This window comes from Plutella xylostella, chromosome 20 (genome assembly GCF_932276165.1).
Source record: "Plutella xylostella chromosome 20, ilPluXylo3.1, whole genome shotgun sequence".
Classification (NCBI taxonomy): Eukaryota; Metazoa; Arthropoda; class Insecta; order Lepidoptera; family Plutellidae; genus Plutella; species Plutella xylostella.
In genome coordinates, this window is record NC_064000.1 from 4,465,794 (window position 1) to 4,486,242 (window position 20,449).

The following is a 20,449-nucleotide window of genomic DNA, read 5'->3' on the forward strand; positions in this document are numbered from 1 at the left end:
CATGCACCGTCGTGCTTTTGTAATGTTGTCAACAGTAAAGGTACAAATTGGTGACAGGCAACATGAAGTTGCAGTAGATGACATGTCGCAAAATCACTCTGGTTTCTATGTATTGTATGTACTTACCTAATGTATTTCTATTATTTGATTTTGCGGATAGCGACATGACATCACGCTCGAGAACACGAGTCCATATCAGTGGCGAAAAGTACATACAGAATTCTTTAACATTTGACAAAGTAGTCTAAGTACTCTTTAAGTCGCCAATTTCGTATAAAAGAAACAGGCAATATCCGATGTTTTTTTCAGACCGGCTTTCCTTACAAAAAAACACCACTGGTCTATAGATATACGAGTACATAATACAAATCAGTAACGACGGTGCGACTGGCCGTTGGCTGCATCCTGATGTTGTCCGCCACCAAATGGCACCATAATGTTGTAAACAATAAGTAGCGAACCACCTCCATAAAGCAGATGACAACAGACCTACACATCTTAAAGTAGGACACGCATTACGCGCTACATCTGTCATCCTTAACTATTCGGCTGAAGGAAGGTGAGCTTACTCAATACAGAGACAGAGACTAATCGGCCATGGTATTTTTTATTTTTGTAATGGTGGAACTATTAGTACATAATCTTCTTTTAAATTAAATACAGATGATACCTTTTACCTAAACATAACATGGATAATATTGGATAAGTCTGGACTGGTCTCCGCTAAATGAATAAAGTTCAGGGAAAATTGATGACACGTTTTTGAAGAGTTTAGAAAAACTAGAGAGACTACATTACTTTGTGGTGTACATCTACAAGACCCACTGTATTTCCCAAGTCTACTGCAAGATTTCCGAGACAATTGGTGCTGTCAACCACAATTGGTGGCAAGGCTGGACAAGTAGCCACGCGATCACCGCGGCAGATACATCTTTGTTTAATTTAAATGGCTGCCAAGGACTTGTGATTGAGCAACTTTATGGGCCTTGATAGGACAATGGGTGTGTTGAATTGATGGTCAATTCAGTTCATTGTCTGTCAACTAGAAAAGGATATAGATATTAAAGGAACCTGAAATGAAGGCATATCAAATGTATCCTCTTAAGGACCCGCCAAAGAAAGTCCAAAACTTATACATCGCAAAACATCGTCAATGTAGAAAAATAGAAACAAAATTTAAAGCAATCGCCATGCCAGAATGCGTGTGCCGCGTCTAACAACCTATCAATCAATAAGTAACTTCACCATTAAAACACATTTAGTTACTCCACACAACATTGTGTTCAGAACAAAAAGCGCATTTCACTGAAGTTTTTTTTATGACGGTGTGTGAGAAAGTTTAACTGCCTGCCATGTTACGGAGAGAAATTGGATTGGATTGTTCAAGCGGGTACTGTGGATGATGGTAGACTGAGCTGACTAGGCAATATTGGACAAAACAGTAGTTTAGTCTCAGCAGCCTCAATGGCCGAAGGAAGCACATGATCGGGAACGGTGGTCAATTCATAAGGAGGCCTTTGCCCAGCAGTGGGACACTATACAGGCTACATAAAAAAAAAAAAAAAATGCTAACTATGGACAAGGGCATATACCACTTATGGAAATATTAAGGAAAGTATCCGAAAACAGCATGCCGTTTAGATAACCGAAGCTTGAAATAGAATAGAATATAAGACATTGGATACAGCAATATTAACATATACAAAAGATTATAAAATTAAAGTCAAACCAAAAATTTTAAAAGTAAGCAGTGCTGTTCAGTATCGAAAATGACTCCAGACTCAGAATATGACATAATGCCTATATCCAGCAAATATCACTCAGAACCAACTCAGAACCAGTAGAAATATTTCCTCAATAACTTGTCATTTCTTTTTAACCGACTTCGTTCGTCAATTACTATCCGATAGTACGTATCATACGACAAATAAGGGCCCGGCTACCAAAAACCATAGAAAGTGACAACCGCAAACAATTTTGATTACATAATGCCGTCAGAAGTTAATAAACTTAGCATTACTAAACAAACTGCTCAATGAATTGCAATTTTATCAGATTTCACCAAATAGGTACCACTTACGATAGGAACTGCAGATAATTTAACATTTTGTTTCTATAGCCTACCAAGTCTTTGGGGTTCAATGGCCTAAGAAGCTATTGTAGATGGCTATGTTGGGTGTACCGTGTAGACCGGAGTAATTTGAGGCTGCCAACAAAAAATGTACAAAACAGAATGATCTAGGCTAAAGGAGCTAAGTTAGAGGACTTTGGATTCTATCCGGATGTTTATAAGGTTTCCAGGCAAATTGTTTTGATTAGATCCAGTGGACTAAGCGTCAATAAATGGCTTTTTCGTCTTAGAATTTAAATAGGCCCTAGTTTTTATACGTCTGGGAAAACAACAACTTGTTCTGTACTTATTTATATTTTTGAATAAGTACCGAGGACAAGCTTAATTTCAATTAAAGGTCAAACTAAGGATGTATTTATAAATATAATTATGCTGTATAAGTTTGAATATTTAAAACTTAAACCGAGAAAATCATAAAAAGCATAGCCTTATTGTGAGCCGCATTACTATTCTCCACATCTATTCTTAACTGAATCATAACTAACCCGCAATAAACACTCAGCACCAAAATGCAATCTATGCTTTACGGGTTAAAGGTCAGATTGGCAGTTATAGTAGAACAGTTGGACTGCAGACGTGGTTGGCCAGTTACTCCCAAGATTATCGCAGCTCGCGTCTCGATGACTCATCAAGATTGACTTCGCAGCAAGCATGGGCAATACTGGGTACAGAGCCACTAGAAACGAAGAGAGACGACTGATTGCGTCTGAGCCGATTTGAAAGTCTAAGCTCCAATTTTTCCATAGTCGGTTAGATCGTAACCAGGGATTATTGCTTGACTTTTGACACACAGAAACGAAGAGAGACGACTGATTGCGTCTGAGCCGATTTGAAAGTCTAAGCTCCAATTTTTCCACAGTCGGTTAGATCGTAACCAGGGAAAGGTTGATCAATTAACGTCATCTCCAAATAAAATTCTTGACAGATGTGTCAAAAGTCAAGCAATAATCCCTGGTTATGCTCTAACCCACTATGGCGAAATTGGCACTTTTATTTTAAGTCAGCTGTGTAGTCTGAAGTAAATAGTAGAATGCACAATTGACAAAAGGAGCCTTCCTTACATACATCTGGGCAGTCAGACACTAGTCTGATTGGCCAATCCTTTCACCACGGTTACAGACCCTAAAATATAGCTTAACTATACCCCTTGAATATTTGTCACTGCACGATCAAAATAAAAAGAATACTTTTTATTTTGAGACACTGGCGCCACATGTAGGAATATAAACCGAGGGTAAGGGTTCCTTTTTACCAGAGATGTGCTATGTTGCAATGATGTGACAGATTCCGTACGCACCAATGTTATACGATGTGCATCAATGAATATGATTGGTAGATAAACGCATTCATAGCAACGTAGCATAGCACATCTCTGGTGAAAAGGCACCCTAAGGGTGAGGCCACACGAGCGTAAGTTTGTGAGTTGTAAGTCGCGTAATTTCGGTCGCAGAAATTCTGCCGCATTCGGTTTCATAGAAAAGTTCACACGGCGACGCAAAATGAGTTGTCTGCCGACTCACAAAGCACAATTCCGACAGAATTCTGTTCGCGGGGGCGAGGGGAGCGGGGAAAGCGTCAGTGAGCTATAGGATTGCTTATGAGAAAAATGCGCCAGTGTGGCAGCCCGACAGAATTTCTGCGACCGAAATTATGCGACTCACAACTCACAACTCACAAAATTACGCTCGTGTGGCCTCACCCTAATACTGACGAGAGTGAACGGCACAGTCCACCGTGGAGAGATTAACGGCACAAGCGCGGGCATCCATCGCCGGACAGCCGCAATACACATTTCCAATAACAATATATTGAACTCGCCCGCTGATTAGAGCTCTATGGTTATATGAGTGTATGTATGTGATTATGGTTACGGAGCTGTTTGGTGAATTCATAGTAATGATTATGATGTCTGAAAATTGGGGCTGGTAGCTCTAAAATGTATGTTTTCGGAACCAACCTCATACGAGAAATTATTGACTAATTTGACTATCCTTAGGGGGACAAACAGTATACTCGTAGCATATATTATTCAGTGAGTGTAGATTAAAAAGGTAAAACTTTTTTAAAATCAATTCATCAAATCTTTCCTCTTCACAATACATAATATTAGTTCACTTCAAATTCTAACCCTCAACTAACCTATTGCTGAATGAAGTAGGATTAGATTCGCTGGATTACTAGATATTTGTAGTGCCCTATTTGGTAACTCAATTAATGAATATTCATTGATCCCTTGTTTGGCACATAATTCGTTGGCCAATTTTGTCTTCTATTCATATCAGATACCAAACGGTGTTTGTGTACGATCAAATTATAGGCTATTAAAATTTTCTTATAGATTATGGAGTGGGCTTAAAATAGAGATCAAAAGTTTAGCGCAAATGTTTTTTTATTTGTTTTGAATGTTAGAATAAATAGACTGTTATTCCAATACTAGTGCTGATGTAATATTTCACGAGAATACCTGAGAATAGGCTTTCTGTGGGATTGACCAAAAGGAGAATACGCATTTTTGCATGGGAGGTGTATCCCAGCTGTTCCCCGTGCTGGGCCGGCTGGCTCAGCCACCACCAGCTACTATTGGATGATCTGGGGGAGTCTCTGTAAACGAAGTTCTAAAAGGCTGCTAACCACGATCCACCTCTTCAATCCCCTTGCATTAAACGTACCGACTACATTAAAGCTCTCGTGCTTCTTCTAGCACAGCTAAATATTCACATTACGAGTAAGCTCGTCAGAAAATAATTCGTTGACTGACCTGCCATCGTAAACATTATAATAATGTATAGTGTGCCGGCAATAAACCCGCGCTCCACATCATGTTGTAATGGGTGCATGGTGTCGGGTGCTCTCCCACGAAATGCTGGCCTACTTGCAGGCAGATGCCGTTGTGTTGCCTTCTAGTTTGTGGTTTTGCTATACGAGGGCGATACCGAAATGATCGGGAATAGAAAAAAGTACAAAGATATCATAATATTATTTACTTTTATTGTTTTTCAAAGTAGTCTCCGTGACATTCAATGCACTTTTTCATTCGATTAAACCAATCATTGAAACAGTAATTCCAGTCTGAAGTGGATACTGTCAAAACAGCTGATTTGTAAGCTTCGACCGCCTCTTCTGGGCCGCTAAACCGTTGACCACGTAGCATATCTTTAATTCTTGGGAATGTAAAATAATCATTGGGGCTCAGATCAGGGCTATACGGAGGATGGTCCATCAACTCCACGTTTTCCATATTTAAAAACGTTCTTGTTTTGCGAGCGGTATGAGAGCTTGCATTATCGTGGTGAAGGATTATACGACGGTTCGGGTTAGTTTTACGAAGTTCTCTTACGACTTCCGGCAAACAAACTGTTGTCCAATCAGCAGTAACCGTCCTTTGTCCTTCTAATGGAATCGTAGCCACATGGCCAGTTTTCGATACAAACGAAGCGACCATTTTTTTCGACACGCTGCGTGAGCGAATAACTTTTGTTGGCTTGACCTCACCTTCGAAGACCCAAACTGCCGATTGATGTTTTCTTTCGGGCTCATATGAATAAATCCACGATTCATCACCAGAGACGATATTGTAGACAGCATTTGAACTGCCTCCATTGAACCGTTGCAGAGCAGATCGACACCAATTAACACGAGCCGACTTTTGTTCCTCGGTCAAACGGTGGGGCACCCAGCGCGAAACTAACTTCTTGACACCCAGTTCTTCATGTAAAATGGTTTGAATGGCTGTCATACCAATGCTGAGAGAAGCCCGAATCTGCTCGTATGTCACATGTCTATCTTCTTTTATTAACTGGCGTACAGCATCGATGTTATCTTGTGTTACCGCTGTTTTTGGCCGACCAGTAGAAGGGACTGTGGTAAGAGAGGAACGTCCACGGCGAAACTCAGAATACCAACGATATATAGTCGTTTTACTTGGTGCTTCAAGTTTATAAATAGAAACAAGCTCGGCGAGACATTGTTCTTGAGATAAACCTCGACGAAAGTTGTGAAAAATTGTTGCACGGAAATGTTCCCGCGTAAGCTCCATTTTTTACACCGACTTGTCAAATTCAAATGGTCAATACTCTTTTATTTTTTACTTTTTTAAAAATTCGAAAATGGAATTATGTTTGAAAAAACACTACATTTGATACACCAAAAAGGTTTCACTCTAATTTATTCCTAAGTATTCTATTCCCGATCTTTTCGGTGTAGCCCTCGTAGTATAGTGTCTTCGTATGATTATGTTGGTCAGTTTTGTACAGATTGATTTAAAGTAAAGGTGAATAATATCTGGGAATGAGCATCAGTAAGTAAGGTTTTTAGTCAGCCTAATTGTAGTCTAAAGTTTATTCCAGAGTTAGCAACATATTAAACACAAGAAAAGTAATAGGTAAATAAGACGTACACCTTTGACTACATGCATTCTGGGTAGGCAATGGTGCATTGCTTCACACACAAACTTTGACTATTATGGTAATGCAATGCAACAGAGCAAATCTGAGACCTAGAACCCAGGCTCTAACAATATGTGCAGTAAAAACGGGTACAGGTAGTAAGTTATAATCTAGATAAGGTCTATGTACCTAAGTAATTGCAGGAAATTACACGCTTACATAGGTATAACTTGCATTTCCTCTATTGCGCAAGGAAACTGCGCATGTGACAGTTTTACTACTTTTTACACATTTTACATACGTATAGGAGAACACGCACCCATGTGCCATACATACATAACCATGGTTGATAGGAAATACACCCACGAGAAATGATAAAGTTTCAGTGACATTATGGAACGTCAATGACAGGTGTAATCACAAAGCAAGTGGTGTAGTTTACTTTAGAAGCACTCTACTACTCTACCATCTGCAACATTAAAGTACGTTTAACAATGCATCAGAATATTAATAATAACTGAGAACGTTAATATTTTAATCAACTCAAAAAAAAAATGGGTCATTTTGTGTCGACATTTTGTAAGTGGAGCTTTTTCATTGCTCGTGGGTGTATTATGTGATAATGCGTGACTCTACGATGCAGCAGACAGGGTTACAGATACAGTCACTACACTAGAATCCCACATCTCATCACATATAACGCCTCTTTTATATACCTCATAAATGATGATGGGCACCAATGTATGGAAGCTGGGAGCATCTCCAATAGAAATGAGTGATACGTCGTTGAAAAGGTATTTTTTTGCAGAATATGAATAACTAAAGCGCCAGTCCTGATCTACTGTCCAATTAGAATAATTGTACCTACCTTAAAAGTTTTTTAAATTTTATTTCTGTAATTTTAATGTTTTTGTTATTTTTTCACATTCATTATTAATTTTTATAACAAAATGATCATCATTCATTATAATATTATATTTGTTTATTATCTCAGTCAATAAAACCAGTTGAAAGTAATTTCTCCCATTTTAATAATACGTGTTTACGTGTATTACGCCCAACTGTCATCAGGAGAGAGAGTGCAATGCAATAGAAAAATACTTCCTTCTGAGTCTTCTGACGAATATATTTCAAAATGGACAACTTATATACGGATTTGTCGTCATAATATTTTTTTGCTCACTTGAAAAGAGCTATCCAACGATGTATGTCTCATCTTTATTGGACATAGGTCCCAAAACGCCCATTGTCATTTTTAACCGACTTCAAAAAAAGGAGGAGGTTCTCAATTCGTCGGGTTTTTTTTTATGTATGTTCACCGATTACTCCGCCGTTTATGAACCGATTTTGAAAATTCTTTTTTTTGTTGCATTGGGTTGAGCTCCCAGGTGGTCCCATTTTTTTTTCAGAATTTTATCTCACCCCTAAGAGTGGGTAAAGGGGTAAAAACAGGGTATAAATTTCCATTTTGGACACATATTAACCGATTCTAATGAAATTAAGAACGTAAATATAGTTCTTATAACAAAAAAATATGATGGTGACCTTGAACTGATCTGATGATGGAAACGGAAGGCAGTCAAGGGAACTCCTCAACGATATATAGCAACTACCTCGTGTTTAGGCTTGAATGATGCGTATTGATTAGTAGGACTTTTTGGTATCATTTGCATCTTACTTTTGATTAAAAATTATTGCAAATAAACTAAAAACAATAAAATAATAATTAAAAAACCGACTTCAAAAAACCACTAAAATGTAAGAAATAATTTAAGCTTTACACAAATTATATGTGACAGTACAAATATACCTAAGCAGGAAGTGTTCTTTTTTGAAGTTGGTGCCATATTTCTTCAGATTACTTTGTCACCGCTCCAACATCAAAAAATAACAGTTCCTGCTTAGGTATATTTGTACTGTCACATATAATTTGTGTAAACCTTAATCTACAACTGCATTAAGAGTTATAGTTGTCTGAACACTTTTGCACAGTTTAACATTCGCGACATACATTTCATTACCATATGGCGTGCTGCGCCATGAAATATGGTAAATGGAATAATTGCACATAATTGCTTATCGGGACTAGTGGCTAAGTAGTGGTGTTCTGCTCCAATAGACGTAGAAAACATCGGGGGAATAACCTGGTTACAGTATTAGCTCGCATCCTATTTAATTGTAACATTGTTAACAGTTTAGTCAATGAGTAATGTAACATATTCAAATAATAAAAAATTCTTAGAGCTTCTTGAGACTTTAAAATAGGTTTCAAATTAACTGACTGAGTCAAAACTCGATTGTCCCAAAGTCAATTTTAACCTTGTATGAATTTGAGGGTCATACTTTACTAGCCACTGGGTCATTGGAAAATTTCCCTAAATATTTCTTTTCAACCTGTATCTTCCTATATTATTAAACTCTACTACACAAACCTTTTCATATCATTTCAATCTAGGTTTCATCGTAATGTCCTCCATATCAGTAGATCACCTATCTACATACGTAAGTACCCATTTTAGATTTGCGAAACTCCTTTTTTCACGTGCAAAAAGACCGCAACTGCCTCATTACTTTAAAAACTGATCTAAATGTACAATTAAGATAGCCAAGATTACTTATTAGATGGTCCAATTATGGCAAAAAAGTAACCATTGTTTTTGTGGAGTAATTCCTACTAATTTGTACCATAGAGCTTGGTTTTTGTCGTCTTTGTTCCAAGTGCATGGTGGCCATACTTCACGTGTGTATGATGAGGATGCAACGGACCGTGCACTATGTGTAGGGTGACAATCAATTACGTAAAACTTCATTTACGTTGTAAGAAAAAGTTAAATTTAAATTTACTTCAATATTGCAGACGGCGTCATTAAGCTAGCCATTTCCGTTTACTACGTCCATAACTTGGTGCTATTGTCACTGGAACTTTTTCATTGTTCGTGAGTGTATTTTGTACGGAATAGGAGGGTCACTTCTATATGACGAAAAACGAAGTTTCGGAGCGCGAGCCACGACTCTCTCGTTGTATTAAACGTGCCGCTGATTGCACGACTGCTCTCGTTCGTTAGTTTTTCGTCAGTCAAAGTCAAAGTCAAAAAAAAAAATATTCATCGTAAAAATTAAAAAAAATCTGATTTACGTCAATTTTTACAAACTACTCTATACTGGTCACCCTACCCCTACAACAGCTCGACAGACGGTTGCGCCACGTCTTCACGCGGCGCTGCCCATCCGTGGACACAGACCGACACACCATGAGCGGTATCATCACAATGCATTATTAATATACATACATAAATGTGGAGTACCGACGCCATGTGATGTGGATAGCAATATGGCAGTTATTACGCAATTCGGTGTGGCGTTGTGGATATTTAGTTTTGCAAGGACTCTTCATGTTAGCTGTAAGACTCTGTTCCGTGGTTTACTATTGGACAATGAGCAGTTGATGTTGATGAGCAGCTGACAATTGACTTGAACGACAGCGTTCTTAGCTATGTATCTCCAAAATCTGTACAGCCTTACAATCTATGTATAATAACCAATATACAAGAATTTTCAGTTCGGTAGCTGTATTTCTTTCGGTTGTATCTACAGTAAATAAGAGATGTCATTTCTGCAAAACTTCCAACAGTTTCCGTAGCAGGGTTTAGAGAGACACCTCCATTGTCTCATCCGATACAAAATGGAATACCGTTTGTTAGAAACTATACTATTCACTGATCACGAAGGCTCGCGCGTTACTATCCAGCACTTGCGAACTACGATGGATATTCTACAACATGTACGAGTATAGAGGGAGCCGTCGTGTCTTTGTGAGATGCATATATCATACCTGTCAGGGAATAATAGTGTCCCACGCTTCTAGCCTACTAACACCACAAGAAATAGGCACAGCTTCTTATAAATACTCGGTTATATTATTAGAACTGCATTATGCTGGAGGCAAAGTACGTGATACTTTTACTTTTAGATGTTTCCCAATGTACACAAACAAAGTTTCAGACAATAAGTACGTGTTAGTTAGTATTGGCTATTAAAATAAACTTTAAAGCTCAATCAAGATTGTTTATCTATCCCCAAACAATGAAGCTCTATTTAGCTTAACCTAATAATGGTTATGGGTATGTAGGTATCAGTGCATAGTTAACTATAAATATCTATCTACAGCAGTGTTAACAGTCTGAAATTACCTACGAAGTGGCCAATATAGAATAACGAATTAAAAAAAGGTTTTATCAATGGGTATTATATTTCAGGATATTTTGCTAAAACTTATATACTTTTTACTCATATTACAGATACAGGTAGTGCATAAAAGGTTAGAACTAATAGACTATTAGAAGCGGGCACTACAAATTCCGGACCATCTGGATAGTATAACGAGTCCAGACGGAACAATAAAAAGACCCCTCCAATATGACTGTACTCCTTATTTATTTACATGGAGTTTCATCAACCTCAATGCAGTGAGTGTTTGTTTTTTATGGAGCGTTTTAGTGTCTACAGATGGTCCCTCCTGTATATTTTTAGATGATATTATGTTTTTTTGTGAGATGTAAAAATTATATCTAGACCGTTGAGTAGTTTTAGCGAAGATAGGATAAATGTTTGGAGAATTAATCGTATTTATAAGTACCTACTAATGACATAAGTACCTACACGTCTACACTTGGAATAGTCTGTAGGAAAAGATATTTATTAGCAATATATTAAACCTATAATTTGACAAATTCACGACTCTAGGTAAGGAAGTAGTCAGGCACTAAACATAAAATGCTTACCTAAGTAACAATATATCACCAACACACATGTCCCTAGTACCTAACAACAAACTGTAGCATTTTACGATTAGGACGCCATCAAAACCATTACATCGTAAAGCTTGTTGATACTCTGATTCATGATTAAAGTACTTAGCTAACTGTTCCTTTTTGTAGGGAGAGACCACTGAAACAGATGAGCTAGGAACATTTCAAGGGCTGATTTTTCTTTTAGAACTTTAATTAGTTATCTTATAATTACAAAAAACCTCACTGCAATCGTTGAATTTCTTTTCGGAGCTACGTATGTAGGAAGAGACAGACACACAGAAAGAATACACGCCAAACCTATAAGAACCCTTCTTTTCGTACCCGGATAAGTCTTTCAACATAATCGACACTTATTCCAGGAAAAAACCACTTTCCCCGAATTTTTATCTGTAAAATTTATCTATAATGGCAGTTTAGGATATCATTCCCTTTCCGGGGCTGAAACGGGGCCAAGGTCGGCGCGTCCCGGACTGCCCCGGTTGCGGCGCTCGAGGGATTAGGCTGATGAGCTACAGCCGATATAACTGCATTAGTTACTATTAAAGGTTGTTCTAAGCCTGTTTTTAACAGCATGCGGGCTTTCATCACTCACACGTCACACGGTATGGCAAGCCATTTTCCCGCGTCTCACGTGCATATTCCACGCTTAACATTGAATAATAGGTAGGTTGTAAGTATTGTACTTGTATGAACGAGTGCGGTGTAATCCCGCGTGCGTGATCAAATCCGCATGCTGTTAAAACAGCCTAAAACGTTGCACGCTGCATCACGTGAATCATCATCAATATCATACATCATTTGAAATGGTTTATTACGTCTAGTTATTATTTGACGATTTATAAGGCTACACAAAAGTGACAAAAGCCATAGATGGTGCAAAAGATCTACATGCAATTTTCAACAAATATGTCTCACCTGCAGCAACTTTGGCCTGTTTCAATTTTGAGCCTGAAATTCAGGTCAGGGCCAAGGTCGCATCCTTTTTACGTGACCACGTGCACAGGGTAAGTTGCAGTTAAAATGTACCATTGGGGAATACGCTGACCCGATCTTAAAAACAATATCCCATGACAACGCGGCGTGCAGGGGGAGTGTTTGTAGTGAACACATGGGCAGGGTTCAAGCGGTATTAGGCTTTAAGGTACGCTACCGGCCGATTCCTCGATAGTACAACGGCATTAGGGGTGTGGGGTGTCACTGGATTTATGAGATGTTAAATATGTAGGTTTTAAGGTTTTACGTTATTTAGGTAAGTACATGTATTGTTTTCGTTTTATTATTATTTGACCTCTCAGTAAACTGTAAATTTAGGCAATGAAAATCATAAAAAAAACTTTAAAAATACCATGTAGGTATGTAGTTAATTGTCATATTCTGCAGTCTGAATAAGGATAAAGTTTGCAAAGAATAATATTTTACTCACAATGAGATAAATTATAAAAAAATGAAGTAATCAATTAATCTAATGTAGTAAAGTAGACCCTAATGACACTAAGTAGTACCATCACAGTAAATATTTTTTTAATGGTGTGTAATGGGTTGAAGCTGCTTCATAAACATTTCACAAGATGCATACAAAAGTTATTTGTTTTAAAAATCTAGGTCATGGTCTTACTTTGTTTGACACTTGGGTGTTGGGTGCCATTCTTGTAAATTATTATTGAGTTTTACCTAGGTTTTACGGTTTTGCCTAATATGTCTACAAGTTTACACAGCTTTATAATGGTAATCATCTAACAAAAGTGTAGAAATATTAGTATCATATACCTAGTTTGTTATGTGTACGCAATAATTATAAACTAATAAGAAATAAGATAAAATTGTATTAGAATTTGTGAGTACAATACAAAAATACATTAGAACATGCAAAAATGGATTAACCGATTATGTTTATATTATGACTTCATCAAGCATTTTAGTTACTTATTCAGTTCACAACCATATTAGGAGTTTTCTCGGATATTGGGTTTACTGCAGGATTGCAATAATGCATACATACTGTACATAAACTCACATCCAATTACATAAAGAATGAGTGCAGTATGCCTAGTAGGGAGTAGTTCAAAGTATGAGTGATTATTTGTATGTTTCATATTAACATATTAAACTGTACCTTACTTAATCGCACACCCTAGCTAGGCAATTGACAAAAATTAAGCCAAGACACTTTCTCACTGACATTGCAATGAAGACTTTGATAAAACATGATGATTATTAAAGATGTAAAGAGTGGTAGCTCAGTAGGATAAGCACACTAATTTGTCAACCTTTTTACTAGACTTGGTGCATGCACAATATGAGTATATCTTTGTAATTTATTAAATGTAATTGAATTTTGTTTTTATGGCTCTCTGACTGTGTCTGATTATTAAATGTAGTAGGTATGACAGGGCTGTATCAATAGCTTAAAAAATGTACAGTACAATTAAACACTGGATTTAAGTTAGGCAAGTTCAGTATTATCAGAACATAGCCTAATAATTTACAATGTTGAAAAAAGTATGAAATCTTAGTAAATTTGACTAAAGTACTGTACAACAAGTACTGAACAGTCCAATCAGGAAAGTCATGGAAAGTATTTCAACAAACAGAACCTAAAGATTAAGGATTATTGGCTAACTGAAAACAATGTAAAGATGACCCACCAACCATAAGAAGGTATTTATTTGTTAAATTGAAATTGCTACTCACCAGCTATAGAGCAACAAGTCACGCACAGACTCCAGCGAGCCACAGCATCACCTCACCAGCACATTCACCTCACGATTAAAATAATTATTGGTCGCGAAACATCAAACTGCACGGCCGATTGTAAACACGAGAACCTGTTCACGTTCCCACCGAACCAGAACTTGCAGGCGACCGCTGCAGCCCGCACTTGTCGCCAACTATACTACCAATGGAAATGGAAAACTCCAACCAGATATTCTCCGCAATGATTTCGGTACAATGGGAAAATCAATCAGAAAAAGTTTAAAAAGTCACTGCGAAATTACTTGTTACACCAAGTTATCGGATTAAACGTTTGTAGTTATGTTACAATTATGAAATTAGAGTTAATTGTATGTTAAGAATTTTGTGGGACAATTTATTTTAGTATATTTTTTAACTGTCAATATTCGGACTGGGCGCGCAATGCGCAACACACATTCGTTCAACAAGCGCCACCTGCGCAAACTGACGGGGATACCAGTGTTGCGATCGTAAAAAATTAAACTGCCGTATCTAAGAACTGAAATTGCCGTATTTATCAAAAAAAAACATGAAATTGCCGTAAATACTTTAGTTCTACGAGTAATGAAATGCAATGATTTTTTTTAGTCATAATAGTACTATTCCACCATTTTACGAAGCCTCCATCATTCATTAAGGAGGACAGAAATGGCTAAAGTACAATTTTACTTAAGCACGATAGTAATCCAAGTTCAATTTACTGACAATAGTAAATGCTACACAAACCAAAATTCGATTTGCTACCCATGTCAGCAAATCTATACAAAAGAGCGTAAAAATCTAAGTATGTATGTTGTATATCTTTCATTCACGTTAAACGTGTATCATAAAACGAAATTCTTAAAATGAAAGACGAAACGGTACTTAATTCACCTAGCCATAAACAACCACACTGTAGAAGTCCATATTCTACCTATTTAAGAGTTGACGAAAGCGAAAAAAGCGATATCAATATAGTTCGGTATATTTATGTTTTTACGTGCTGCATTTCATAATCAAATAACTGATTAAAAATAGTATTTTTCATAATTATCCATTAAGTATCCATCAAAGCTGAATTGCCGTATTATTTGATACGGCAATGAAAAGCCTGCCGTATGCCGTAAAATCTGAAAAAACATCCTGGAATGCCGTATATTACGGCAATTGCCGTATCAATCGCAACACTGGGGGATACCATATGAAAGCCAGTTCCGCCACAAAATAATGGGCGTTTCCACTTTTCACAAGTTTTGTACTCAGAATAATAATGTATATAAAAGTCACTCTCATGAGATCTATTATTTGTTTATTTTGAGGAGATTTTGTAATATATCTCATGATAACTGCAATAGCAGCATCTGCAAAAAACACACCGACACGCGAAGTATAAGGGTGATTTGGGGTGGTTAGATTATTCTCAAAAGAGTTTCTACTTCAAAACACCTTCCGCTGTCAAAGAACCTTTCTTTGAAACCATCGTGATGACATGTTTTAGTTTATTTACGAAATTCGAAAAGTAATTTGAAAGATGAGAAAAAAAATCACCATGAATCTATCAAAAAAGAGCAAAAATTTGTTATTGTAGATTTCACAATGTCTTTCAAATTGCCTTCATTTGTATTGTTGACACAGTTTTACCATTCCTTTTTCTCTTTCAATTTAGCGACTAGTATATTTTAATTAATTTCTTACTGTAAAGATACCTAGTTAATTATACGCATGTGGTGTCACATTGAATGAACTTCGAAGTGGATCGTTATTCGTCTGCGTGGGCACACATCGCCCTATGTGCGGATCTCACATGGGCTAGAGAACCTCCTGATGAATTCCTAATTGCTAATCAGGTACCAAATAAAAGCCTACATTAATAAACGGTTTATCCTGTAGGTATTTAGGTACGGGTATTTTGAACCTAACGGTAATAACTATCGTGTACTTTGTTTAAGCGCCTTTGGGCACAACATTGCCGCGTTTCCCAAGTCTTGCAAGAGTCTGCCACTGAATGTCTATCTTCATCACCAAATAATAGATGCGAACATACAGGTAAACCTATATCCAATATTACATTGAAGATAACTATTTTAATATTCGGTATCATAATATATAACTTTTTAGAAAATCAATCTACTGAACCACATCCAGAACACTCTCCTCAACATAGCTATTCGATGCTATAAGTAATATATTTAAGGTATTGGGAAGTAGTTTTTTAGTATATTAATTTGGACCTGAATAGATTTTCTCGTTTGTCTTTCAGAAAAAACACAGAATTCTCATCAAATTCAAGAAAACGGAAGTACTATTGGCAGAAGGAGTGTAAAAGAAGTTATACCGGAGTCTAGATTGGCGCAGTTTTATGGGAATTTTTACTACGACGATGTTAGGTGGAAATTTAAATTAATACAATACGTTAATTTTGTACAAGTTTATTTTAATGTAACCTTTTTACATATAAACTCTTTTCCCTAAACTGCATAATTTTTAAATATGGCAATACTACAAAAGAATATTGGGCGGGTTTTTTAAACTTGCCATGGAAGTTAGACAAAGATTTAATTTATTACAGCCAAGATGACAGATTAACAGTATATTCCTTTCAGAGAAAAATGCTACATCAATGAAAATGATATAAACTATCCAAGAGGACATAATGGACAAGGATGCGAAAATTCTGATCTTACAGAATGTTGGATGTTACCCGAGGTATGTGTAGGTATTACAAAATACACATAGCATTCATTTATCACACGAAAACCTCATCTGTGCTCTTACAGCTTAACTGTACTCCTATAGTTAAGACTTGAGTGTTTATGCTATCATCATCAGATCATCAGCCAACAGTCGTACACTGCTCTCCCAAGGCCTACCTAAAATCACATCACAAAAAAACTGTGTAATTTTGAATCCGTATTCTGAGGATCATCACATCATCAGCCACTTCTTCCTCATCAGGTGGACTACTGGTTCCGGAAGCTGCTGGACGACGCGCCGGACCGCACGCCGCGCCGCCGCCGCCAGTTCCGCGCGCTAGCTGACGACGACTTGTGCGTTTATTGTTACGTTATTTTATACTAGTTTTCTTTCATACCTACATAGGTAGTTGGAATGGATATGTATTTAACAGTTAGACAGATTCACACGGTATAATTATGAAAATAAGCCTATATTAGATCAAGATACTGCCAATGCTGGAGTGGCAGGCTATTTAAATCAGCATAATCTATATGATTCCATACAGCAGTGGCAGAGCAGTTGAGTGTAAGAGTCTTTCTCCGCTGATCTGCTTTGGCAAACTTTAATTATTACCGAATCGATTTACTAGAAACTTACAACAGTATCTACTGAAAGCGTCGATGTCTGTTATCACCAGATAAGACATAGTCGAAAACCATACTCTACTGGCTGACTGAGTGATGAATTGTGCTATTCCCACTAGTACTTCCCTATCACATTTCAGTACTTATACTTACGCCTACCAATCAGCATATCAAAAATAACGGGCACCAATCGGCAGCTAGCGTTCCCCGAGGCCCTGCTCGCTCGGCGGAGGAGGCGGCCCTGGCGGCGCGCGTGCGGTCGGTACGGGGGCTGTGGCAGCGCGCGCCAAGCCCGCCGCCGCCGCCGCGCAAGATGCGCGCGCGCAGGCGACAGCCGCGCCGCGTGGCTGCGACCACGCTGACGTATAGTTTGGACGCGCCCGCGCCGCTGCTGTGTGATCCTAGTCGGAAGGTGAGTTGTTATCTCTATTCGTTGGCTCCTACCGTAGTGTTCTTTCTTTTTATTCAGCCTATAGTAGTCCACTGCTGAACGTACATACGCCTCTCCCAAAGCGTGCCAGTAGATGCGATCTATAGCATTCCGCTTCCAATCATTAGGTACTAGCGATAGCGATCTTTCGCAAGTTCTCAGCCTTAGGTAGGGCGTCATACAACTCATACACTACGTTACCGTAGTCGCACTTTCCTCTCCAGAACATTTGTATTCAACACTTAATATTCTTCAGCGCTTTTAAATTACTTACCATAAACTTACTATAACCTACTATCTGCATCACATACACCACCTCCTCTAACCCTATCACCCATCAGTTCCAGTTCGAGCCGCTACGCCCGCCGACACGCGAGGGTGCGCGCGCGCGGCCCCCCGCCGGCTCACAGCGCGCGGCGCGGAGTCAGCCCTACCGAGGGACCAATGTCACGCGGTACGCGCCCACTGCGCAACGGCCGCACAGGTGACTATTGTGGATAGAGCTTTAGTATGCGCCTTGGTATAGTGGACTTTTGATGAAGTATTATGGTTGCAGTCTGAGGTGCTAGGCTGCAGACTGCAATAAGTTTCGCGTGTCCCTTATCTTTATCTGCTAACAATAGTACACTGCCGTGTATACCTAAGCGTCTGATATTGCCACGCGGCCCCCCGCCAGCGGTCAACGCGCGACGCGGAGTCAGCCCTACCGCGGGACCAATGTCACGCGGTACGCGCCCACTGCGCAACGGCCCCACAGGTGACTAATAGAGCTTTAGTATGCGCCTTGGTATGGCGCACTTTTGATGAAGTACCTATTCTGGTTGCAGTCTGCGGTCCAACTATAGACCGTGCTTACCTAATAATATAAATATGCTCCGATGAAGTATTCTCAGTTTAGTCTGCGGTGTAACTATGTATAAACCGCAGACAGCATCAAGTGTGGCGAATCAATTATCATTATCAGTCAGCAATCATGCACTGTTGGGCATAGGCATATTCTAAGGCGACAACATTCTTTACACCTGTCAGTAAAGCCGGCTGGCAGGCCCACACTACATTTGCATGTTTCTATGTTCCTGTGTGTATTTTTGTACCTACATCATATGTTACACGCTTATGTATGTTTTCTTGACTCAGATGCCCGGACAAGCGCTACGGCGTGTGGTGGCCGCGCGACCACCCCTCCCCGCGCCTCGAGAGCCGGTTCAAGCTGGCGCCGCCCGCAGACAGCAACACCAAGACGGAGGAACAACCTGCCAGCAGCACTCCGGAGGAAGCACCACCACAAGAACCAACCAAAGAAGAAGCCACGGTAGAGCCACAGGAACCGAAGGCAGAGGCTGAAGTGCAGCCAGAGAAAGAAGCGAAAGAGGAAGCTGAAAGTCCCAAAACCCCTCCAGAAACCCCGATCCCCGCTGATCCCCAAACCCCGACCAGCACCGCGAGCGAACCCGGACGGAAGAAGAGACTCTACAGCACAGTTCTCAGCATGAGCGCACCGGCTCCTTTAAACTTGGCACAGGTCAGGCTATCCCAAAAGTTGGCTCCAGGACTGTTGAAACTTAACCCGAAAATAGTCCTCCCAGCCGCCAGGATACGACCGGCCGTGGACCACAAGTTTGAGGAGTTGGAGAAGGAAGCGCTAGAGCAGTATAAAGCGTCTGACGAGAGCATAGACACGAAGTTTAGAGAACTGGAGAAAGAAGCCGTGGAGCAGTACAGCACGAGCAATAGCAACACGAGTTGCAGCAGCGGAAACTCCGGGGAGAAGAAGACGACCACACCGCCCCCTACCGTCCCTGAAGCGGAACCCCCCACCCCCAGCAGCACCAAGCAGTCGCCGGCAAAATTTCACAAAGAAAAACGCGACAGCGTCACAGTCTACTCTCAGAATTTTCCCGACCGCCCTGCCAAAGAGAAGGCGACCAGTGTAAAGAATCTAAAAAACTTGCACACCCCCCAGAGGGGGGAAAAAAAGGAGGGTCGTAGGCCGAAGAACTTGCGGAGCGTCAAGAGCGAGCCACAGCGGGTCGCGTCCGACACCAACCAGGAGGGGAAGCCACGAGGGAACCACAAGGGGCGCTGGTCGCTGCCTCCCAAGAAGAGACACCTGAATATGTGCGTGTCCGACTGTTCGTCTGATGAGGAAGTGAAGGTAAAAGACGCAGTGGCAAGGAGCAAGCAGAGCCCGGGCGGCAAAGCCAAGCTTTCGGCCCATGGGGGAGGCGATCTACATCCAATCATGAGAAAAACATAAAAAGTATTTTTATCTCTACTGCCTGCTGAACTTTGCTGTGCTCGTTTGGGATAAGTTTGGTGGTAAATTTAGTGGTGAGGTGAACTTTTTTGATATCAATATACAGAGAGTGTTGTGAATTTGTGAGGTCCCACTGACTGTGTGTTAAAACTGTGATCCCATGAAGCAATTCTATTGTTGTGCTTATTTTACTAGTCATAATGCGTTTGTATATATTTTATGTATTCCTTTTTTATTTTTGAACTTTAATTGATATTTAATTAAGCAAGAATTTCAGTTCAGAAAATTCTCTAGGTATTCAAAAGATATGAATAAATTTTATATGCATTTTCAGTAGTTGTCATCTTATTTAAAACTATCATCAAACTTATTACCTTGACTAACGAAATAGTAAAAAAAAAAA

General features: G+C 39.2%; 2 protein-coding genes across 2 annotated transcripts in view; one reads left to right on the forward strand and one right to left on the reverse strand.

Annotated features, from left to right (window-relative positions):
* Nucleotides 1-14,513, reverse strand: part of LOC105383584 (serine/arginine repetitive matrix protein 1) — a 59,302-nt gene extending 44,789 nt beyond the window's left edge. Inside the window, exon 1 of the mRNA XM_048628337.1 lies at nt 14,019-14,513. The gene's annotated coding sequence lies outside the window, so the exon portion shown is untranslated. The remainder of the gene's footprint in view (nt 1-14,018) is intronic.
* A 1,042-nt stretch (nt 14,514-15,555) lies between these two features.
* On the forward strand, nt 15,556-20,379 carry LOC105380985 (serine/arginine repetitive matrix protein 1). Its single transcript, XM_038109488.2, has 8 exons — nt 15,556-15,886; nt 15,989-16,085; nt 16,300-16,426; nt 16,643-16,745; nt 16,995-17,086; nt 17,561-17,771; nt 18,131-18,273; nt 18,927-20,379. Exons 1-8 carry the CDS (start codon nt 15,779-15,781, stop codon nt 20,044-20,046), a joined length of 2,001 nt encoding a protein of 666 aa, XP_037965416.2. The 5' UTR covers nt 15,556-15,778; the 3' UTR covers nt 20,047-20,379.
* Nucleotides 20,380-20,449: the final 70 nt, after the last annotated feature.